At 54.3% G+C, this 24,612-nt stretch overlaps 1 protein-coding gene across 4 annotated transcripts in view; it reads right to left on the bottom strand.

The window, feature by feature from the left end:
* Nucleotides 1-24,612, bottom strand: part of CRHR2 (corticotropin releasing hormone receptor 2) — a 43,559-nt gene that overhangs the window by 12,007 nt on the left and 6,940 nt on the right. For 2 of the 4 annotated variants that reach the window (XM_065884459.1, XM_065884458.1), the window contains exons 2-4: nt 21,980-22,073; nt 15,045-15,170; nt 1,099-1,184 (exon numbers count right to left, since the gene is read on the bottom strand). In XM_065884459.1, the coding sequence (XP_065740531.1) occupies nt 1,099-1,184; nt 15,045-15,170; nt 21,980-22,073 (306 nt within the window). Of the gene's footprint in view, nt 1-1,098; nt 1,185-15,044; nt 15,171-15,331; nt 15,435-21,979; nt 22,074-24,612 lie in introns of those variants that run through there. The other 2 variants (XM_065884461.1, XM_065884460.1) reach the window with 1 other exon arrangement.

Raw genomic sequence — 24,612 nt, forward strand, 5'->3', positions numbered from 1 at the left:
ACCTGTGTTTCATCTCAGCTCACACCCTAAAGGGCTGAGCGACTGAGGGTGTATTGATTTATATCTCTGGGACTCAGTTTTGATATCTGTACAATGGAGCCAACCTGTCCTCCTGTCTCAGAAGCAGCGACCTACGGCAGGTCTGCAGGTGCCTTGGGATCAGTCTGCCCTGGGTGCAGCAGTGAGGGGGTACCTTACCTGTAGAGATTTTAAGAGCAATATTAAGGCCAAATGAAATCAGTCTGCTTTTTATTATCACCACATGCTGGCAATTCTGAACAGAGGCAATGATAAAATACTCCTTCCTGCCAGGGCAGACTATCCCGCCACCCCACACCGCTTTGGTTTGCCATTGCTTAGAGGGGCTGTGAGACGAAGAGGTGACGGCAGAGGGCAGGAGGGGACCTCTTTCTCTCCTTTATGGCCCATCCCACTTGTCACTCTTGTGGCCCTCACTGCAGAGCCCTTTGGCTCGCATTTTGTAGAATCACTTTCTCAGGGCAGACAAATGTTTTTCCTCTGAACTTGGACTTCTTTTGGGGAAAAGTTTCAGCCCCACTGGGGGCCATAATGGGCAAAGGAGGAGAGGGATGGGGTGGGATGTATCATTTGGTGTCAGGAACGAGGCGAAGCTTCAAGAGGAAGGAGGCTGGCACTGCAGATAGCACGGAATCCAGCACCAGAGCAAGGGGGGCTGGTGAGGTCGGAGTGGGACCCAGCTTCCCGTGGGGACTGCCCTTCTGGGGGCTGCCCTTGTTTCCACGTGGAGTCATAGAATCAGAATGCCAGACGGGGAAACTGAGGCCCAGAGGAGGAAGGAAGTCACACTGCCTGTTAGATGTCGGGGCCCTGGTTACAGGGTCATCCCCTTCTCGTGCCATGTGCCACCTTGCTGGTGTCCTCCACCAGCTGAGCTCGCCTGAAGGTGAGCCTCTACGTCCCCTTCTCACAGGCCAGGGGGCATAGAGTGGTGGCAAGAGGTGCAAGAAAGGGGTGGGTGGGTGACACAGGACTGGTTCTGCCACCCTTGGCATCCTCTGTGCTCTGAGTCCTACTACCTGTACAGGACCAGGGGTGAGGCAGGTGGGAGCCACTCACCTTATCATCCAAAATGGGCTCACACTGTGAGTAGTTGATCCGTGAGGCCCAGGTCCCATTCTCCAAGCACTCTCGGTAGGCATTCCCTACAAAAGATGCACCAAGAGGCGGGTCACTCCCCTCCTCAAGAACACTCCCTGGCTCCCTGGTGCCCACAGGATAAGGTCCCTATGTCTCAGCCTCTCTAGGCCGGGAAACACGTCTGAATGTTCACGTGAAAGTCATTCATGTGAAAAGTGCACAAAAGCCTTACCACTCATGGCAGCTAAAAGGCATGATAAAACCCATTTTTGATACAATGTTTGACTAGCATTTTGTACACTCCCTTTAATTTTGTTTGAAACTGAACCCCACTGTGAGCCCTGGGATGTGGCTGAAGATTCACTGCTTTCAGCATGCCAAAGGGTTTCCATCCTAATCGCAATCCTTTTATGCTCATGAGATCCATACTTTTCCCACCAGTATCAGCACTTCCACTTTCACCACAGTCACTATTTATACAGCAGGTGTTTGCCCTGTACCAGGTCCTCTTCTAACTGCTTTGTTTACACTCGTCCATTCAATCCTCAGGCAACCCCATGGAGTAGGTACTGAGATTAACCCATTTTACAGATGAGAAAACTGAGGCACAGGGAGATCAAGCAGCTTGCCAAGGATACAAAGATGAGAAGATTCAAGCCCAGAAGGTCTGGCTTCAGGGTTTATGTTCCTAACCCCTGGGCTACTGAGTAGTGGTACGGGAATGACAGCAATATGGGGAAACAGGACTGCGTTGCTGACCTTGAGCTGCGGCTGCCTGGGAGACCACCATGTGATCTCTAAATGTCTGAGAACCTGGCTCTGTGTTAAAGTTGGAATGTGATGTGGGAAAAGACATTTCAGAGCATCAGTGTCTGATGTACTGAAGTGAGGGTTTTATTGAAGGGAGACGTATGAAATTCAAGGAACGCCCATTTTCTTTAAATCCTAGTTTGACTGTCAAGATCTAGCTCCTAAACCACGCTCTCCAGGTAGCCCATCGTCACTTCCAGCCAGAGGAATGCCTCACACCTGATAACTCCAAAGCCCTCTGCCAGCCTCTGCTCTGCATTTCGCTGTCTTATGTACCCTACCACCCCCGCTTACTTACAAATTCTAAACGATCTATTGTTTGGGGATAATTTGTACCAGCGTTCTGCTCTCTGGCTAATGGGCAGTTGTTTGTGGATTTTTCTTTTGGGCTTACGTTAGAATCACAATATAAAGCTAATTTTAAAAAAATAGCTCACAGAGCACAGAGTCACAGAGCTGAAGGGGAAACCTTAGATTGTTTTTGGAAGCAATGAGTTCTGAAATAATTAAGTTACTTTAAAAATCCACTTCCGCTGAGCTAACAGTGAGTTAAAAGCAATGGAGTTATGAAGGAGCACTTGCTGAAGAGCAGAAACAATGGGGGAGATTCTATTAGCCTAATTGTTTTTTAATTTGGTGCTCTGAGCTTATAGATTTTTCAAATTCGGGATTTTTACTGGCCTATTCCTGGGCCTGTCACCTGTCAGCGAGGCCTGCCTCGGGCAGGTCCCTCGCCCAAGTGTGAGTCAGTCAGGCCTATGCTGGTCTGACACCGACTCTGACCCCAATATGAGGACACTAGCTCCTAGCCTCTGACCATGGCACCCAATTCCCCACTTGGGTTTTCTCCCTCTACAGGATTGTTTTACTACAGGTTGTATGTTAAGAGAAAGAAAGAAAGGTTGTATGTTAAGAGAATTTGAGGCATAGGGTCAGTGATGTTACTGAACTAAAGGACAGAGTACGGGGTGAAACCAACGGGACCAATGTAAAGGCGTTTTGGGAGGGTGGGTGATTTTGTAAAATGAACAGTCCCACCCTAATGGGGATTTAGAGTCCTTCTCAACAGGCCTGTGTGAGGTGAGACAGACCCTGATCCTGGCTATGGTTCAAAGGGCAGAAAAACTTATCTTCTGTGAATGTGTTCCCAGATGTCATCTAGCTTTTCTGAAGTCAGTGCTAAGCTCCTTCCTCCAGGAAGGCCTCTTTGATTGCTTGCATCTCACGAGTCTCTTTCTCCTGAGCCTCCCAACGCCCCCAACCCTCTCAGTCCTGACAGCCTGAGCCCCACATTCCAGCCCTTGCTCATGACCTGGCCTCAGTTGTTCAGGTGGGTGAGTCTGGTGTCTCACATCAGCGTGGGGCCCCCTGAGGACAAGACCTCAGAATACTCATCTCCCAAGTATGATACCTCGTGGTGGTACTGACCGTGGGGCGGGCTTGCGGAAAGGAGTGGGTCAGGATAGAGATGCTGCAGATCCGAGACCTTTCTGGTCCCTCACATCAATGCCCCTGGGGTACCAAGCTCCGTGGATTCTGTCTCCTCTTTCTTTTTCCGGAGTCCATCTCTCTCCTGCCCAGCCTTCCACCCACTCTCTAGTCACCTTGCACTGGCACAACACCCTCCTATCTTGCCCCCGGCCTCATCTCTTGCCCCCCTCGACTCTCTATCCTTTACCCCCACTGCCAGAGCGATCATGCTGATTTCTGAATAGAAGTCATCAGCAGCTTTTTATTGCTCTTGGGGATAAAGTCCAACTTTCTTGGTGTGCTATTCAAGGCCCTTGACACCCGGGCCCCAGCCGAACTTTCCTGACCCATCCCTACCACTCCACATGGCAGCTGACATTTACACCAACCAGCAGGCCTGGCACACACCGAGCTCCATACCGAGCCACCCCCTGAGACACCCTCCGCACTCTCACCCTTTACGCATGCACATATTCCTACAAATTCCTACTTATCTTTTAAACCCCAGCTCTAATGCCGCCTCCTCCTGGAGGCTTCCCCAACACCCAAGGTATTACGTAATCTCTTCTTTTTCCCTCTAAACACCTCCTCTATGTCTTCCCATCTCTTGAAACATAGGTCTTCAGACTCTATTGTCCTTGAACTACAGCCACATATCCATTTCATGCCACAGTCCAGTACACACACACACACAGCTCACATGACTGAATCCAGTTTCACAAAGTGAAATTTATCTTGACCGCAGCTATAATGTTTTTCTTTCTATGACATTCTAATGAAGTATATTTATTCTATATACAAATACTAGTCACAACCCACTAAATTTACTTCACAATCCACTATCGTACAACATAGTTTGAAAAAGAAAAATCTCTTTTAGAGCTTTTGCCGGAATTCACTGTGAGTCTCATCTCTTTAGAATTGATCCTTCTTTTCTTTGCTACTGAACTTGAGCTCCCTGGGGACAGTCAAGTAGGAAGAAACCATATTGGAGTCAACAGTTCCCTCCTCAGGAGTGAGCCATTGAGTATACGTGGGCTGAATCAAATTGACTCAGGTCTGTTGAAACCCTGGAAGGCAGGGTCTGAGATGTGGGATGTAGTGGTGGGAGGGAGCTTCCCTCTGGGGGCCCAGCCATGCCTGGGAATGAGGCTCTGGCTATAGACACTGGGTACCAGGGGACTGGAAGAGAGACGTTCCCAGCACTTCAGGGGAGCTGGCTAATGAGGACACTGCACCCTCAGGCACAGCCTTGGACAGGAGAAAGTAAGACAGGAAGAGTCCCCCCTGGGACCCACAGGAAGATGCGCACGGAGAGTCTGAGGGCAGATGGTCAGGCCAGAATTGTGGGGATGGATGTAGTGAGGTGGGTGCCTGTTACCACAGCAACGCAGGTGCCTCCGCTGAAGATCGATGCCAATGGTGTGCAGTGTAGTCTGCCAGGGGCATTAGGGTCTGGGTGATGCAGGCAAGGTCTTCTCTTCCAGAGCTCTGTGGTCTGGGAAGCCTGGACTCTCCTGCAGCGTGCCCTGGCCTGTTGAAAGCCCTCATTACAATGTGCTCTGTCCCTTTCAGATGCTGACGCTTTGACAAGAGCTTCTGATTTGGGCAGTCACCTGAGAGGTCCAGGAGCCTGGCTGGGAGAAGATGGAAGCCGAAATTCTAGCTGTAATTTTGTCTCTGGCTGATTAAGTGACCTTGGCTAAGTCCCGTCCCTCTCAGCCTCACTTTCCCCACTCAGAAAAAGTAATGTAAACCGCTTCTCAGTGATGCTATTGGCATCTCAGGTGGGTCAAGTATTTGTTGTGTGGACCTAGCTATCTCCTTCCTGTCTGGCTTCCTTTTCAATCTGCTAACTGCCAGTAGTACCCTCGAGCCATTGTGACAACCCCAGACATCCATACATCACTTTTAAGCGCTCCCGAGGTTGGCACTTCTATCTCCGATAGTCGAACTGGCAACATATCGGAGATGGGGACCATGAGGGACCATTTTTGGTGGTGGTTATGTGGGAGAGAGTGCCAGAGACAGGCTGGGCATGGGGATGAGTGGGAATGTGGTGGAGGAGAAGCAATGTTGTCATCGGCTGTCGGGAAAGAAGATGACAAGAAGTGAGGGTGGGAGGGTGCTGACAGGGTGATGGGAAGGGCCAGAAGCACTATTTACCAAAGGGATGAGGTCATGTGCAGGACTGAAATTTTCAGCACCACGGACAGCAAAATGCTACCACTGCCCACTTCCCACCATGAACGCAGGTGGGGAACCTTGGAGAGCGCCTAAGACTCACCCCTCCCCGCTCTGCCCATTCGGCCCATAGCCCTGGGCCCAGGCCAAGAAGGTCAAGATAATCCATGACCCTCTTCAATGCCCAGCTTCAGTCCTAGTACCTCCAGGTGCTTCCACGACTGCTCCAGCCCCTGGAGGGTCAGCTGCTCACTTCTCTGAGCTCATGCTGGGTCGGTATTGTTCTCTCATTGATTTCTGTAAAGGGGTCATGCCTTCCCAGCTAGCTAAGGAGTAGGGGTGGCAAGGCCTAGGTCACCTCTGGCCCTTTCTTAAGGGCTACACAGAGCTGTGCACACAGGGGCTCAGGATGGACCGAGGTGGTGCTGTGGTCTAGGCTACCGGGGAACTCCAAATGAGAATGAGAGGCTCAGCGTGGGCCAAGAGGATGGTCTGTCACCTTGGATGCCCAGGCTCTGTCAAGCTGCATGGCAAATGCAAAACTGTCCCACGTGCAGGAGCGTCGTGAGCCTCACGCTCATGGCGCAGGCAGGCTGAGCCCCGCTGCCAGAACTGCTGACACTCTAAGTCCAACCCTTGCTGGGTAAGGGCGTCCATCTGAAATGGCAAACCTGTGGTCAGCATCCTCCAGGTTCCAGGCAAGAAAGTAAATTGGGAACTGAGTCAGCAGGCATCTCCCTGGGAATTTAAGAGGGCGAGGCAACTTCTCCTTCATTTGGTCTAAAGGGGCCCAAAGAGGGAGACATGTCCACGGTCACCAGCAATGAAGAGGCAGAAATAGATCTCTCTCCCCCAGGACACACGTTCTTATGGGAGATCCTGGAGTCAGTGTTTCTGGAAGGGAGAGGCTCTCCCTGCTACCCTGTGTTCCAGAAGATGTAGTCAGTTGTGCCACCTCTGCAGTGTCCTAGCCACTTAGTGTCTGGACCCCCAGAGCAGAAAATGCCTAAAGGGCCAGATATGCCACCCTCGGTCCCCTTACTGCTTTTCCCTGCAGTTGGACTACTGCAGACCTAGCTATCTCCTTCCTGTCTGGCTTGGGACCTACACCTTAGGTCACTTTTCTTTTGCGGGAAAAATCTCTACTGCCTGGACTAGGCAGTGATACTGTGGGCATGACTAATTGCTTTTCACCTCCAGTTAAGAGACCATTTGGGGAAACACGGTACAGTCATGGTGCCAACAGCACAGTCTCCCTGAGCTTCCCAAACAATGTGCGTCTCCCTGAGTTAAGTCTGAACATTCCCCGTCTTGATCTAATCACCGCACGTTGGTGGGGCAGAGGTGGGGGCAGCTGGTGACGCTCACCCAAGCTCAGGACCAACCTGCTGGGTTGAGAGATCGGGAATCTGCTGCCACCAACCCAGTCATCAGGTTGGGAAGGGCCTCCTCGGGGCCATCTGCTCGTGACATCTGGGATGAGAGAAGGGCACTTCTTTCCCCTCTCTTCAGTATTGTGTGGACGCTGCTCTCCAGACCCCCTTGTCCATTCTGGACCTCCCCAAACCCTCAGCTCTCTATATCTGAAGGGCTTTTCACCCACAATGCCCCTCCATCCTTGAGTATGTATGGCAGGGGTAAATGTCCATACTTACAGCAGACAGTGGGGAAACTGAGTCAGGGAGGCACAAAGCAGCTTCATGGAGACCACAGTGGGCCCATAAAAAGGGAAGAGGTGTGAGTGGAATCCAGCTCACTGTGTGAGATCACTGGCCTCCCCAGGGAAGGGGCAAGTGGGAGGAGGTGCCTACCCCTGCTCCAGCCCCTATTGTGCAGGGCTCCCTCCTTCCTGGCATCCCTAGCAGCTCGTCGCCATGACACCCGCCAGCGGAGGGAAGCGGAGAGACAGAAGCCCACAGCACAGGCTGCCGCGGAGGGGAGGATGTCAGGGGAAGGGGCCACGACAACTCACCCAGCACACCGCCCACCCTGTACAGAGAAACGGAGGCCCAAAGAGGAGAAAAGCCTGCCCAAAGGTGAGACAAGCAGGATTATGTGAAGTGACGGGGGTGGGCGAGTGGGGCGGGCGGTGAACATATCTCTGGCTGGCAGAGTCCTAAGTCTGGGGACTTAGGGGGCCAAGGGGCTGCTTCTGTCCAGAGGCCTTTGGGGATCAGACCCTCTTAGTGTAGACAGACCGCCCCCTCCCAAGACACCATCCAGAGACCACTCAGTTTAGTGCCTCTCAGGGACAACAGAAGGCCACACCACCTCAGGACAGCCATCCTCGGTGGGAGTGGGACCCTCAAGGACCTGATCCCGGAGACACTTCTCTTTCTAGACCCTAGGCCTCGCTCTCCTCCCCTTGCTGCCAAGAGCCTAGCTGGGCACGGGGAGCCCTAGGCAGCGTCGTCTCCTAGTCGTGATGGGGCCCCATGAGGTTAGTATGTTTTCTGTGTCCTTCGCACAGATAAGGAAATTGAGACTTAGATGGGGTGGAGCTGCCCGGCACCCAGTGAATCGCGGCACAGCCAGGACCTCGGTGAGCTCTCCTGAAGCTGGGTCTGGGTTCCTCCTGCTGTTCCTCGCCTCCAGCCCCACCCCTGCAGGAGCTGTGAAAGGAAGTTCTGGCCAGACTCTGGAGTACCTGGTTTGAGGTGGGTGAACTGCATTTGGGGTCCTGTGGGGTGGGTCCTGAGAGTCACTGGGGGTGGCGATTTGCCCTGGGGGTTCCAGACCCTGCTGGGGTTGCCAGGGTGTGGGGGGAGTGGGCAGGGAAGGATGCTGCAGGCTCTGGCTCAGTAGCGGGAGGGAGGGGAGGGGAGGGGCAAAGTCAAAGTTCCTAGCCGATCTGGATTCAGATTTAGATGGTACGTCCTGGACATCAAGCGGCATCCTCCCAGAGTGCTCCAGTCCTGCATCATGGCGCTACGGACAAGCAGCTCGGACTCTAATGCTAGCAGAACCGAGGCCCACGCCCCGGCCTTCAGGGCCTCCATGATCCGGCCCTATTCCCTCTCCACCTCTGTTCCCACCCTCCCTTCCACCTGACACATCACTGGCCCAATTTTTCAAGGCCCTGCTCCCCAGCACTTCCTCCATGAAGTCTTCCCAACTTGCTTCTCCCTCTTTTTTGGAATCAACCTCCTCCCATGAACTCCTACAGCCTTGGTTGTGCTATTTCACTTAAGAGCAAATAGCAAAAAGTTCTCTTTAAGAATCTCTCTCTCTCTAACACAGGAGCCCCTGGAAGGCTGGGTCAGGTCTTATGCCTCTTTGAAGAGCTTGTTTCTAGTGGAGAAAAGGCAACATACCCACAAACCCAATAAAAGGTGAACCTGGACAGGGAATAGGACATTAAGTGGAGGATTCCTGGGGAAGGGGCGAGGGAAAGTAGCGGGTGGCTACATCTTTGGTCTTCCCTGAGATGAAGGGTCCTTAAGCAGAAGGACAGCTGAGACTCCACTGTTACACTTCTCAGCTGTCTGGGCCCCATGTATGCAGAGGTGGAAAAATGCTAGAGCGTGGGCTGAGAGCCCCCAGAGCCTGCTGAGGCTATTCAGGGTGCTGGCTTTCTGTGGGACCCTGGGCAAGTGTCTTTTCCTCTCCGGTCCAGTCATATCCCAGCCTTAAGCAGCAGGGGCGGGGAGGGTTGAACTCAGCACAGAAGGCCTCACATCTGGGAAGTTCTCAGGTGTCTGGATGGCCAGAGGGGCATCCTTTCTGCTCTCTTTCCTCCTCCTTCCCTCAGTCAGACCCTCAGTGATGGTCATGCCTGTCCCACTTTCCCTCTCTCCCAGCAGGGGACAGTTCGCACACACAGGGTAACTGCTGACCCTTGGGCTTCAGGAGTCAGGGTGTGGTTGGGTCTCACTGGGGACTGGGAATGCAGACCTGAGTTCCTGGAGTAACAGCTTCTATTCCTCAACCCAGGGGCCCATCTACCTGGGACCCTCCCTGAGGCTCCACCCCAGGACCAGGCCTGTCCTCAACAAATGTAATATCCCCACTGCTTCAAGACCTTCAAGAACCACTCCAACCCCCTCCAGGAAGCCTTCCAGGAATGCTCTAGTACCCACCAAACCCATCTTTCCAATCCCTGATGGTTGATTTGTGTAAGCTTGGTCTTTAAGCAGCCTGGGGCTCTGTGAGGACAGGGCTCAGCCTTTCTCATCACCCCTGGCTCCTGAGCAGAAGCAGGTAGACCCAGTGGGAAGACTCCTGTGGCTGGAGACCACCTAGTTTATGTGTTTCCATTTTAACACAACTAGGGCTTCAGAATGTCTCTAGACTGGGGTTCTGGGAAGTGGAGACCCCCCAGTCCTCCCCATAGGGTTGGGTTAGGTGAGGCATCTCTTCCCCTGTCCTGGCAGATGTCTCAGTATAGATGGGCCTGCCATTCTCAGCAGGACATGGTGCGAGCCTGAGGTCAAGGAGCCGAGGCTGAGCCGGGCTGGGCTTAGTGATTCCGCAGGAGGAAAATGACCCTGTCCACAAGGCTGCGGGACCCTCCTTTGCAGACACGAGGCCCACAGGGACAGGCAAGGGGAGGTGCCTGAGTGGGGCAGATAGAACAAGGGATGGGAGGAGGGAGAGATAGAGGATTTGGGGAGAAGGAAGGGAGGGAGGGGGATGGAGAGAGGGGTAGGGGGAGGGAGAGAGAGAGAGGGAGGAAGGGAGCTGAAGAAGGAAGATGGAGGGAGGGAGGGAGGGAAAGAGAATCACATAGATAGAAAACAAGATAGAGACTGAGAAATACACAGAGACATACACACAAAAAGAGACAGAGAGAAAATACACCCAGAGACAGAGATAGAACCACACATAGAAATGAAAACAGAGATAGAGCCATGGAGACAAAGAGAACAACACAGAGAGAGACATGCACACAGAGATGGGCACAGAAGTGGAATACAGGTGAGACGTGGGAGGAAAATGGAACACAGTGCCCACCTCTGGCCAGACCACTGCTGGGCTAATCCACTTCCCTTCTCCCTACAGACAGGGAGACTGAGGCCCAGGAAGGGGGTGGGACTTGCCCCAGGTTCTACTGTGTATGGACATTATGATAGTTTTGGGTGGCCCAGAATTTGAACCTGATTCCCATATGGGCTTCGGGGAAACCTGGGAGAGGCAGAGAACACCTCCTGCCACAGGGCTGAGATGCCAGGCCCTCATCTTCTAGGCTCCCTTGTAGCCAGAGCTGGAGTGTGGGACCCAAAGCTCCACACTCCCCGCACCTCAACAGATGCACTGGCCCTGAGGAAATCAGTGAGCTGGGGGCCCACAAAATGGAGATGGGCAGAGTGTTTCCTGGGGACCACTGCAGGAAGCTTAAGAACCCAAGGCAGTGATGACAGCAGGGCCATGGTCCATCTGGTGGCCAGGGCTCGTGGCGTTGTCAGGACCCACTCAGGGAGAGTAGGGGTTCCCTCACTGGGCCAGCTCTGCCCTGAGTTCTTGGCTGGGGACCCCATTTCTGGTTCTGGTTCTCCGTTCCATCCAGTAATTCTGTAAGCTCCCCGACAGCCTTTCAACAAATTCCTTCTCTGTTTAACCCATCAGGTTTGCTTTCTCAGAGGCAGCAGAGCCTTAGTTAGAAACCTTGTTCCGTTATAAGCTGTGTGACTTTGGGAAAGTCACTTAACTTCTCTGTGCCTCAGTTTCCCCACGTGCAATAGGATAATATTATGTCTGTTATTGGGTGTGTGTAAAGACTAATGAGTTAACATAGGTCAAAGACAGTACAGACACACAGAACCTGCACCAGGTGGGGGAAAACACTGGAGGGGACTCGGACACGTGGGCACTTAACTGGGTTCTGCCATGGACGAGCATGGGTGGCCTTGAACAAGTCCCTTCCCTTCCCTTGGCCATTGCTGAATCTGGAAACAGTCTCTGGGTAAGAATAACAAGGCTCTGACCAAGTCTCCCACACTTGCTACCTGTAGCTGTTAGCTAACCACACAATAACTCCTGAATACCTTGTCTCCAGACCAAGGCACTAGCCTGGGCTTCCTCAACCAGCCAATTGCGTTCTCCATATCTTCACTCAGACGTCCCTCCAGCTCCTCAGACCACATACCCTCTACTGTACTCAGCATTTTCCTAGTGTGGTCCCTCAATCCTCCCTCTTCCCTGTCCCATACCAGTCTTGTCAGTTACAAATGCATCCTTGCCCTCTTCTGCTCTCGCAGCCTCCACTTGACCTGGGTCAGTTACAGTAGTCTCCTAACCCCTCCTTTTGCCACCAGAGACTCTGTGTCCCAAAGCTGAGCTCCTCTGCTCACAAGCTCCCCTAGGCTCCCTCCTGCACCAAAGGTGAAGTCCTCTGCAACACTGTGAGTCATCTGACCAGCATCCATCCATCTGGTCTCATCTGCTTCTTTCTCCTACTACCTGTGCTCCATATAACACTGGCCAGTCCCGAGGCACAAAGCACGGTCCCCATCTCTTCCCCTAGACTTACTATACTTTCACCTACTAAAATCCCACCTGTCCCCAGAAGTCCAGCTCAGAGGCTAAACCCTCCCTGATCCTCCAGGGTGAAGGCATGAGTCTTTTGCTGTCCCTCTAAGCTCTTCTCGCAAACTGTCTCTTACGGATGCAGTGCTGCCTGGTGGTTAAGAGTGATGGCTGAGGGCTTCCCTGGTGACCCAGTGGCTGGGAGTCTGCCTGCCGATGCAGGGGACACGGGTTTGTGTCCCGGTCCGGGAAGATCCCACATGCCGCAGAGCGGCTGGGCCCGTGAGCCATGGCCGCTGAGCCTGTGCGTCCGGAGCCTGTGCTCCGCAACGAGAGAGCCCCGCGTACCGCCAAAAAAAAAAAAAAAAACAAAAAAAGAGTGACAGCTGAGGGAGCTGATTATAACCTTGAAAAAACTGACTTCATGTCTCTGAGCCTCAGTTTTCTCATCTGCAATATGGGCATAAGAGCAGTGCATATCTCAGGAGGCCTTAGGGAGGTGGGGATGATGGGATTATGTATGCAAAACTCTCTCAGTGGTAGCTGGCACCTGGACCATGACCCACACTTGGTAGCTTTGTGGCCGATTCTCTGTGCTCAGCTGAGTGGACGAAAGTACACGAGGACTGTTGCCTAAGCTTCTGTCCCATGCAGGCAATGCCCGCCCTCTAAAACATGAGGCTTCAGCGGGGGTCTGGCTGTAGCATAACAAAATTGGGTAGGAAGAGGAGCCGGGACCCTTCCTCCTCTTCCCCCAGGCTTCTCATAGGAGCTTTTTCCCTCCCCGTGTCCTTCTTTCTCCAGGAAAGATCCCTCTGAAAAGGCAAACAGAGCAGGAGGAAGCGGTGGCTAGGAGGCAGGGGAGGAGAGAAATCAATCACCCCGTTGCCATTGCCATTAGCTACCTTGGCTCTTCCCACTTCAGCCGCCACACTGGTTAATGGCAATGCTGCTTCTGCCCCACACGCTTCTCCCACTCGCCAGAAGTCAGTACTTTGGTCCAAATGAAGAAAATTGTTCATTAGTACCAGGGGCTAATTGGCACTACGTTTACCAACCTCCGTGGCACCCTGACCTTTTTCTCAGCTTCTCATTTGACATGATGTGAGTGGTCTGGTACGTGCTGCGGCACCTCCTTTGGGAAGTCTTCTCATCTCCCCTCCCCTCTCCCTCCTCGTCCCATAGCCCCCTTGCAGTCCCCAATCAGGGCGTTTATCACTCTGTATCCCTTTTGTCTGTTGCAATTGTGAGTGGGGGCCTCAACGCCAGTGCAGTGGCTGGCACGTAGTAGTTGTTTAATAAACTGTTTGAATACTGTGCTCAGCTTGGCAATGGAGAAGAGATCCAGGCCCTGTCCTCGGGGGCTCCAGGCTGGTTGAGGGGAGAGGGGACAGCTCAGGCTGTAGGAACCAGAGCAGAGCTGCCTCAGGTCCACAGGCCGTGGGGTGGAGGGGCCGCATCACCTCACTTAGCGCTTGGTCTCTGGGTTTAGACTGAGCCACTGCCCCACCCCACACGGCTCACAAGATCCTAAAAATACAGTTTTATAATCTCAGGACTGGGAAGGAGCGTGGAAGCCATTCCTTCTGCTTGCACATCTCCTGGGTCAGGGACATCACCTCCTCCCAGGGAGGTTTGCTTTAATCATGGATAGGAAGTGTGGTCAGATGACGCAGAAACCTTCCTCAGCAGCCCCACTACCTCTCTCACTCCCTTCCGTTAGGAGCGCCACCGCCATTGGACTCCTCCAAGCACAGCTGTTCTCTGGGACACGAGAGCCCTCCGCTGGTGCAGACGGGGCAATGCCACTCAGCCTCAGGTGCACATGCCACGGTCTAGCCCTCTAACCATCTCTCGGGGTGAAGGCCTGAGTTCGGACAGGCATGTGTGTGTGTGTGTGTGTGTGTGCGCACGCGTGCGAGTGAGGCGACAGGGGAGCTGTGCCACTATTCAGACACACATTCAGAGACAGGCTGCTATGATGCTTCCAGGATAAGGGGCTTCAGACAAGCAGGTGCCCTCCACTCTTGCCCCGTGTCTCAGAAGGCTCTTTGCTGGTGGGGCGGGGCTGGAAATGTGAGTGGCTGTTCAGGGCGGGCTGGCGATGCTGCATTCCACAGCCTCACAAGACGCTCCCACTTGGCTCCCATCAGACCTTCCACAGGGCATAGACTCAGACACCCCCTCCCCTCCCAGAGCCTAACCGGAACAACCCCACCTGGATGCTGTGTGACTCCTGTGGCCTCTGCTGCCGTCCTCCCCAGAGTGTCAAGCCAGCCGGTGATTGGCCAGGAGGAAGGAGAGCACAGGCTGTTCTCCCAGGGAGTGGGGGTGGGCGGTCCTGATTCAGACACCATGCGTTACCTGGGTAGCAGGAGTAATGCTGACCACCGCCCCGGACTCACAGCCCCGAGGGCCAGTCCGGGGACATCCGGGTAGGGAAGAGGCTACACCCCACACTCCGGCCCAGAAACGGCTACGCTTTGCATGCCCCCCCAACACAAGCCTCACCCCATTTTTCCTGCCTCCTGCTCTCCTCCTCTCCCACAGTAGAGTCTGATCGTGGCACTCACCCTGGGGGCTGGGAACTTAGTCTATGCGCCCCACCCCTTCCCACCTCCCCGGGGAGATGGGGGGTGGAAACTGGCTAAACACAGAGACGCCCTAATGGAGAAACTTCAGGCACCAAGAGTATATAATGTGGGAGAGAGGTTTGTCCTCAAAAGGAAAGAAGTGTTTCCTTCTCCCCTTTCTGGGCTCTCTGCGCATTGGAGCACGGAAATCGTGGGCAAATCACTGCCTTACTGAGGTCTGAAGCTAACGGTGAGGTAGGGGCAGAGGGAGCGCCCACAGTATTATGTCTTTAACGCCGGCCGTAGGACGGTGCCACCGCCCTCAGGTCTTCGACGCTGGGTCCGGAGCCCTCGCTAGCCCCTAAACCGCCCTCCTGGGAGGCGGGTGCTGAACCCGCAGCGGAGGGTCCGGGGGACACTCACGGGTCGTGTTGTACTTGACGCCGTTGAAGTACTCGGGGCACTGCCTCTCCACCAGAGCTCCGGCCGCGCTCCGGGGCCAGCACGTCCCGATCTGGTCCAAGGTCGTGTTGCAGTAGGCGTAGGGACCTGACGACGGGAAAGAGCAGAGCGGGGCTCAGAGGGGTTGCTGGGGGCGCGGGGCGCCGCAGGACGTAGGGCGCGTGGCGCTCGGAGCGCGGGGCCCTGGGCGCACCCAGCGCGCCAGGGAAGGAGCCCGCGCCGACCCTGTCCACTCGCCTCCCGCCTACCCTCGGGGTCCAGGGGCAGCCCCCAGCCGTCCAAGAGCAGCTCTTCTGTCAGCTCCAGGCTGCAGTTGGCCTCCAGCAGGCTGTGGAGCAGTGCCGCGTCCATCGCGCCCCGGAGCCGCGCGCCGAGAGGGAGTGCGAGTGCGCGTCCGGCGTGGCTGCCAGGGGCTGGGTTCGAGACTGAGCGGCCGAGAGAGCGCAGGGTCCTGGCCCTGCTCGGCCAGCCCGACCTTCCGGACAGCCTCCGGACGCTGCGTCGGATCGCCCGGAGCTGCCAAGTCGGGACCTTGGCTGAGAGGTGCTGCAAAGCGCACGGAGCCACCCGCTACGTCGCGGCCAATGGCGGCACCAGGGGGCGGGGCCAGGCGGCTCCTCTCGCCCTGGCCCAGGATCCCGCCCCCGGCCCACCAGCCCTGCCCTGGGTCCGCCTTCTCAGGCCCCGGCAAGGTCCGGGGGAGGGTGGCGGCAGTGGAGAATGTGGGCCTGGTGGGCGGAATGACCCGTCCGAGGATCGAGGCCCAGGGGTTGCATGGCGCAGCAAAGCGCGCGCGCCCGCCCACCCGAGGAGCCAGAATCGGGTGGCTCGCCGCCTGACTTTCTCCTCCTTGAGCGAGGACACTGGAGGGGGTGACAGGGGGAGTGGCGAGTCCACGTGCAGATGTGCGCTCTAGAAAAGACCCCTTAGTCTCTGGGAAGGAAGTGGATTGGAGGGGCTTCGAGGGAAGCAAGGGAGCCACTGAAGAGTCTAGTGAGATCAAATGGCCTGGTGCAGACCCGGACCAAGCCGTGGGGGCCGGGATAGAGAGGGACTTCGGGGAGTGCCAGCCCTGGTGAGGAGGAACTGGAGAGAGGAGTGGGTGGGTGGCTTCCAACAGGAGCCAGGAGGCAGGGATAATGCCAGGTCTCCCGCTTGGGTGACTGGGGGCGGGGGTGGTGTCGTCATTAAAGGACATGGAAAAGTCTAGGGGAGAATCTGGGTGAAATTATCTGGAGGATTTCACACACCCGGGTCTTACTGCCCTGGGTTTCAGAGGGAATAAAGTGAGAAGTGAGACCCTCTCCTCCTCTTGGCTTGGGCAGGGCTGCCTGAAACTGGTTCCACACCTGTGTGTGTGTGTGTGTGTGTGTGTAGGAGAGATCAAACCCCAAAAACCTTTATTTGGAATTTGCCTAGGCCCCTCAGGACTGCCTGCTCCATAATTCCCTGTGGTTCCACTGAGTGCCTAGGGCAGGCCCACTGCTCATGCCTGCTGAGTGGGGGGATCTGGGCTCAAGAGACAGGGCCCCAACTCAGTCTTTACTGTCTCTGCCTCTGTCTCTACTCTCTACGCATTTTACCCCAATTCTCACCCTCTCTTCTGGGGCAGTTTCTCCATCAGTGAAATGTTTTTAGAGGCCGCTCCCAGCCCTGACAATCTCTGGTTCTGAGTTATGAGATGCAAAGGCAGATGTACATGCGTGTGCACATGTGTGTGTGTATGTGTTTCTATCTTCAGAGGGCAGGGAGAGCTGGGACCCAGTCCCAGCTGGGCTGGAAGCCCCAGGGGAGCTAGACCTATCCCTTCTTGCCATCCTCCACTGGGAACAAAGTTGCCAGAGAAGCCTGAGACCACCCTGAGCCAGCATTATGCCCTGAGCAGGGAGAGGAGAAGAGGCAGGCTGGGCTGCCTTTGTGTGCTCCAGTGTCACCAGCCTCCATATGAATGCTGCTGTCACTGCCCAGGCAGAGTCAGAGAGCACTGAGACCAGGGCCGAGCACAGCAATCTCTCCACGGCCAGCTGATTGGCAGGTACAAGGTGCAGACCAGCCAGCCAGGTCTGTCTTCTGCTTTTTGAATGGACAGAGCCCTTGGCTCAGCTCGGGCAGCTGCAGAGGCAGAGGTCCCTAATAACTAGTGCCAGGAGCAGGTGAGGATCGGTTGAGTCCCAACTCCAACCCTAGGCAGAGTCCTGTTGCCAGTCCCAGGCTGAGGTTCGGCCCAGGTCCCAGACTGAGCCCTGCCCCACAGGGTCACACATAGGCTAGAGTGTGGCTGGCAGGATCAGCCCATTTCTTCATTGGGAATTAGTCTCATTCATGCACAAAGGAGGCTCTCCACACACTGATCCCAGCCCAGGGGGAAAAGGAGAGATCAAGCTAAGTTATTGACCTGTTCATCACCAGAGCCACAGCACAGGAAAAGCAGCTATCTCATGGGGTGGTGAGTGCCCCGTGACCATAGGCCAAGGACTTATCGTCTCACACGAAGAATAGAAGCTTAGCCTGGGAGACCTGGACTGCTCTTAAATGGGACAGCACATGTGATATAGGTTCCTCTGGGAAGTGACCATTTCAGGGGCAGAGGCAAAGTTCATTCTGCATCTTGACGGGACAGTCAGGACTTGAGCACAGGCCCACAGACCTGGGGTCCCCTGGTTTCCAGGATGCAGGGCCATTTCGTCATGGAGTTTATTATCATACGTATGACTGTCTGTTATTCTAGATGCGACAGAGAGAAAAATGAAAAAAGGAGCGGCTTTGGAACAAATTGATTTTATAGCTCAGTTTAGTGTCTGCAAATAGGTAAACGAGGAAGATACTGTAATGAGCGAAAACTTTCCTCACTTAGATTAAATTCAACTACAGTTAATAAAGTCTGGGACTTTTTGCTAGCCAAGGAAGCAGAGGTGGGTGGGAGGCCCCTGGGATGGAGGTGAGCTCCCAGGCCAGGCATTGGGGCAGCGGTATTTGGGACAGTCTGTGTGCCCCCAGTCTGGTGGGACAGGTTGCAAATAAGTTCAGGGAAGTGTGACAGGTGCTGGGGAAGATACCTGGGTGTCATGAGCAGAGCGGGGGTGGGTCAGGTGCCTCTGGCCCACCTCTGATGTCAGCTGCAGTGGATGGTCCTCCAGCGCACAGCCTAACACCAGATAGGCGTGCACAGCACAATGGAAAAACACACGGTGTCTCGCACAGTCGCGTGTCTGCACAGCACACACACGTTCTCTCACTCATCCCACCACCCATCAAACATCAGCTGGAAAACTGGATTTGAGGGGACAGAGTCTGCCTTTGCACGTCTGATGGGGCTGTGCTCCGTCCGGCTGAAGAGACAGGGAGTACGCAGGGCTGGGACAGGTTGTGGGGTTCACTGCAGTTACAGTGGGACTGCTGAGGACACAGAGGCTTGGGAGAGGCCAGAAGGCGCCCCCCTCTTGCCCTGCAGCACTGGGGACAGTGACCCCGGCCAGGCCAGATACTCCTTCCCCATCCTACCCCACTCCACACTGGCACAGGGGAGATGGTCTGGTGTCTTCAGGTTGAGCCTTGGGATCGGGCTTCAGGTCTCTGGCAACCGTCCAACCCTACACTGTCGTTTACAGATGGCCAAAGGGAGGCCCAGAGGAGGAAAAGGAACTTCCTCTCCAACGGCTCCCAGGCCATCTTCATCTCCACAGCAGACTGGGCTCCTTGTCTCCCTTCACGGGGGGAGGAAGTGATTTCTCTAAGACTGTGTGACTTCTCACAAGAGCGGATCCCCGTTGCCCTCGGGACAGAGCCCAGCTCTCCAGCACTGAAAACAACACTCTTCATGATTGTCTATTCCCCATCCTCTTGCTCCTCTCAACTTGAGATGCACTTTGGAATAGCTCGCCGTTCCCTGGGGACATTCTCTGCCTCTGTACCTTCGCATGTGCCGTTCCCTCTGCCAGGAATGCACTTACCGCTGTGCTCCAGTTAGCCTAGCCGACTCCCATTCACCCTTCTAACGTTCAGCTTAAGCCCTCACCTCCTTTGACTTGTCTGGGGTGGGTGGCCCTTCTCCGTGCCTCCATCTGCCGGGTGCTGGTCGATGTCACATCAAGGTTGTTGGTTTTTCTACTGTGACTCCCAGAGGGCAGGGCTGGTCATGTTCACTAAGCAGTCCCTAGCACCCATCAGAATGCTCCAGGCCTGTGCTCAGTGAGTCACCACTGAAAGAACAAATGCCCTGGCAGTAGCCCTGTCTCCCAGACCAAGGTTCTCTTCCCATTTGACCAGCCCTGTGTGTGTGTGTGTGTGTGTGTGTGTGTGTGTGTGTGTGTGTGTGTATTGGATTAGGGAGTTATTTCAAGGAATCCTTGATTCCATCTGGATCCTTACATTGCCTATGGACTGAAAAAATAATATGCCTTACAACTTACAGTATATGCTCTATTAGATTCCTCTGTGATGAATAAAACAGAAATAATCCACTTAAAGCCTGCCTTAAGTCTCTTGGGATTATGCGTTTTTCCTTTATTTGGACCTCAGGGGCATGCATTTTAATTGATCAGAGTCTTTGATTCATGACCTCTTGTCATCATTAGCCCATATACGGCCCAACTTTATTTTATTTTAGTCTTTTCTTTTATGGAAGTTTGTATGTAGCAGCACATATAAGGAATCTGTTGCCCAATCCAAAACTAGATCATTACCAATCACTTACAAATTTATCTATATACTCCTCCCTCAGAGGGAACATTCTTTTGAATGTTGTGTTTATCATTCCTTTGCTCTTAGTTTTTTCAGTTTTAGCGCATGACTGTATGTCTAAACAATAGGTTGTTTGTTTCTACTTGTTTCTGGACTTTGTTAGTCAATACGCATTTTCTCAGTCAGCGGACACCTAAAAGGACATCCCTACCATGTGGGGACCTGAGAAACTATTCCTGAAGTCCGAGGGCATCCTAACAGCCTGCATGTCCCACCGCAGGGGCATGGTTAATGGACGCTGCGTCCCCACGGTGGCTGCTAGGCAGCACCACGGCAACGTGGTGGATGAATAATTAATGACACAGGGAGATGTTCACTCTGAATTACAACAGGAAGAAGCAGGTTACAAAACTGTAGACACAGGATCATTCCAGTTTTGTGGAAAAAAGAAAAAAAGAAAAAACATGAGGCTCTATGGTTTGATAAACTTCTGGCAGATGTAAACATTATAAAAAATTCCTGGGCTGTGGGATAATGAGTACTTATCGTCTTCTCTGGTTTTTAAAAATATTTTTTTCCAAATTAAATATATGTAATATGTATTCCATTTATAAACAGATGGATGATAGTACAAGTCAAGCCGGGCAGAGCTCGTGTTTGGAGAGGCTGGGACTTCTCTCCACTAGGCTCAGAGGTGGGGAGGACGCGTATCACCTGCCAGGGGTCACGGGGAAGGCGAGGGTCCATGCCACACATGGGGCAAAGAGGGAGGGCAGGGAGAAGGTGGTGGATTTGCTGATACACAAGTGTTGCCTCTGAGAGCAAAGAGCTCTGGCGAGGGGAGGGTGGGAGCTCTCCTGAAATGGGGGGCGCCTCCATTTTTTGCCCGATGGCTGCTTGGCATGCTGGTGTAGCCACGGTCTCTCTTTCAACCTTCACAGTAAGCCTCTGAGGTCGACTCTGACCAATTTTTAACAGATGAGGAAACTGAGGCTCAGATGTTATAGGCTGAATAGTGTCCCCCAAATCCATATGTTGAAGCCCCAACCCTTAATATATCAGAATTTGACTGTATTTGGAGATAGGTTCTTTAAAGAGGTCATTGCTTTAAAATGAGGTCATTAGGGTGGGCCCTAATCCAATGTGACCAGGGTCCTTGTAAAAAAAGGAGAATAGGACACAGACGCACGCAGAGGGAAGACCATGTGAAGACACAGGGAGAAGATGGCCATCTACCAGCCAAGGAGAGAAGCCTCAGAAGGAACCAACTCTGTTGACACCTTGGTCTGGGACTTCTAAGGTCCAGAATCATGAGAAAATAAATTTCTGTTGTTTAAGCTGCCCAGTCTGTGGTATTTTATAGCAGCCCAAGCAAATTAATACAGATGGGTTGGCTGACTCGTCCAGGGTCACAGAGCTGTTAGGCGGAAGAGCGAGGATCCTGACTTGGGTCTGTCTAACCCTAACACCTGAGCCTTCGACCACTCCACTGTTGAGGAGGGCAGACAACAAGGTTTTCCTCTTTATGCGTGACTCGGGCTGTGTTTGGTGCTGGCTCCCAGTTCTGGCCAGCACCCTTGTCTCCTTGTGTTCCGGCAGTAGCTCCAGACCCAAGGGCACCCACAGCCCTCCTCCTTCCTTGCTGCTTCTGTGGATGCAGCCCTGAGAAGGCCAGGACACTGGGCGGGGCCTTGGGGACATCTTTCCAGAGCCCGTTAAGGCCTGGGGCTCTTCTGAGTTAGCTCCGCAGTGGCTAACCCTGACTCTGAATCAGCCGCCAGGAAACTCTAAGGGGTCAGATCTCAGGGTCCCAGCTGCTACTTCACAGGTTCTTACCAGGAGGTAACACCTGTAGCCACGGCAACGGGAGAATGTGTTTTACACCTTCTGCCGGTCTTGCCGGAGTTTGAGAGCAGCGAGGTGCCCCCTCCTCAGGCACCTGAATGCCAGGCCAGCCAGCTTCCTTGGGTGTAGACGGAGGGAGCCGGGAGCTGGAGGACGACTCCCAGCCAAGTTCTTCATCATCGGTGAAGGACCTGAGCCCCAGAGGGGAAGGGGCTGCCCAAGGACAGACACAAGGCCCGGGCCTGGAAGCCAGTCACCCTTCCCCACCTGCTGAGCTGGGGCTGACCCGGGAGAGCCCGCTTCTCCCCCAGGCCCTGGGCCCACCCCCAGCTTCCGGGGTCTGCCGCCGGTGGTGGCAGGGGCTGGCATACCTGAAAGGTTGGTGAGGGTCATGATTGCGTGGCAGTACTGTTCCAGTAGCATCCACACGGGCTGGTCTCTGGGTGCCTGGCTGGGCCCGGCCGCCTAGAGGACAGGAGAAATGAGGGTCAGGCCCTGGCTAGACAGTAACAGCACATGTCTGCCTGTCCCCCACCCCACGCCGCCTTGTCCTGTCACTCATCCCTTACCCCTCTACTGTACAGAGGAGAAAACAGAGGAGGGAAATGCCCAAGGCCACACAGCAGAACAACAGCCTGGACAGACCTGGAACCCTGAAAAGGCCTTAGAAGTGGACTAGTGCATCTTGGCTCCCAAGGAAAGACTAATGCTCTGTCCATCCCTTGGCCCCCAAAGGTCTCTTCTTCCAGATGGGATGTGCCCTGTGTCCTTCTGTCAGCAAAGCTGGGGTGGGGGTGTCCGCCAGCCCTTCGTTTCCCCAGCAAACATTCGTACTGTGTCTACTGCGTGTCAGGCCCTGGCTGGGAGACATGGTGTCCTCAGGGTAGTCCCAGGCCAGGTAGGGATCCCCTAGACTTGGAAGGTGCAGAAGAGAGGGGAGAAGAGTGGATGATTTGACTTTGTTTCCCTGTCACACAGGTAAACAGGCAGTTACAAATGTTAACACACGGGACTCCTAACTTGGACTTGGGAAGACAGGGGAGGCTTCCTGGAAGAGGTGGCACTTTGGGGGCAACCAGACGGATGAGTAGGGGAAAAGGGAGGAACCACTGTGCCAATGTGAGCACTTGCCAGGGAACAAACGTGATTGTTGCAACAACGGCAATTCTATCCAAAAGACAGAAACCATCTAGGATCCCATCTCCTGAAAAAATCATGAGGGGATGCTGGATATAGAGGGACAAAGTAGATGTGGTTATCTCTGCCCTTCAGGGGACCATCTTCTGGAGGAAAAGATGGATGGGTAATCAACTTGTTACAGCGTCTACAATTTGCTGAGAAGGAATAAGGTAGCATCACAGAGGGGGTCATGCTGATGTGGGCTTTGAAGGTGGAGTAGGAGTTTGCCCAGCTGATAAGGGTGGGGCCGGGAAAGGCATCCTAGATAGAGAGCAAAACACGTTCAGAGGCAGAGAGGCTGGGAAGCGCATGGTGTGAAACTGAACAAAAGCAATGCCCTCTAAAATTCTAACCCTTGTCTCCCACTCTTGCCAAGACCACCACTTCTCTTACCTTGTGGCCATGGCGTGTTCTCACGTGCACTTGCCCATGTGTATGCAAGATGACTTTTCTTTTTTTTTTTTTTATTTGGTTGCACCAGGTCTTAGTTGCAACAGGCAGGCTTACTTAGTTGCAGCATGCATGTGGGATCTAGTTCCCTGACCAGGGATCGAACCCCCGCCTCCTGCATTGGGAGCGCAGTCTTAACCACTGCGCCAACAGGAAAGTCCCGTAAGATGACTTTTGCACGTCCCCCCGACACCGATATTCCTGATCCTGGGATTCTGGAAGGCACTGCCCCACTAGTGGGCAGCCCCTCCCCTTTCTCCTGCCTGTCAGATATTTCCACCCTGGCAGCTGGGTCAATGTTTGCCCCAGGATGTCCCCAGGACCAGAGCCCGACAGCCCTCAAACATCACATTCCCCACGTCGGGCTCAGTCCATTTCCTGTGCTGGGGCTGCAGGCTGCATGCACAGCCTCACCACGCCGACCTGGAGCCCCTAATTAATGACCCCGCTCGGTCAGGTGGGAGAGCCGAGGATGGCACAGCCGCCACTTACAGGTACTCACTGCACCTGGGTTCTGCCAACTGTCTCCGCAGGGCTGGAGGCAGGAGGAAGCGCTGGGAAGCAGAGGTGCTGTGTGTGAGACTCATGTGTGTGCAAGGCGTATGTGTGCAGGGTGTGTATATGTCTGTGCGGGGTGTGTAGGGTGTGAGAGTAGTATGTGTACGGTGCATGGAGTGTGTGTGTGTCTGGCCGCTGTGAGGGGCTTCCCGAGCCATCAGCCGGGAGCTCTGGCCGCTTGGCCTGCAGGACAGACACTGGGGGCCATGGTCTTGCTGTTCACATATCCCAGGGCTGCCAGGAGCTCCCCAGCATCAGCTTCTTGGGATCATGAAGGCCTGGCTATCCAGAGAGCCACCTGCCAGGGGTGAGGTGGGCTGGGGAGGGGACACTCTGGGTCCTGATGCCCCACCCTCAGCTGGGTCAGGGGGGAGTGTGGGCCCTAAGCCTAACCCAACGCCCGTTCCCATCCCCCTTCTCTTCGTTTGAGAAGCAGCTAGTACGCTCTCTCCGGGGGCAGTGGGGAGGGCTGAGTTCCTAGTGAGCCACCAGCCTCTGGAAGTCATGGTAGAGGCAATGCTCAGTGCAGAGGCGTGTGGTGTTGATGGCGGACTCTGACCAACCAGATTCTGTATCTTAGATGCAAGCTCCTTTTCTCAAAGCCCCCAGCGGCCACACTGTGGCCCCATCACTCAGGCATCTCATGCTCAACTTCGGGAGGGTCTGAACACTTGGCTCCGAGCTCATGGACAGGGGCGGCCGGGCATCTTCTGCCAGGACTCAGGCACTGTGGGGCTGTCCTTGTATCAGTCACTGTCATCTGAGGCCGTGGCCGAGTCTTCTTGCTGAGCAAAGCAGGGGGCACTGGCTGCCGTGC

The sequence above is a fragment of the Phocoena phocoena genome, chromosome 9 (assembly GCF_963924675.1).
Source record: "Phocoena phocoena chromosome 9, mPhoPho1.1, whole genome shotgun sequence".
In the NCBI taxonomy this organism is placed as follows: domain Eukaryota; kingdom Metazoa; phylum Chordata; class Mammalia; order Artiodactyla; family Phocoenidae; genus Phocoena; species Phocoena phocoena.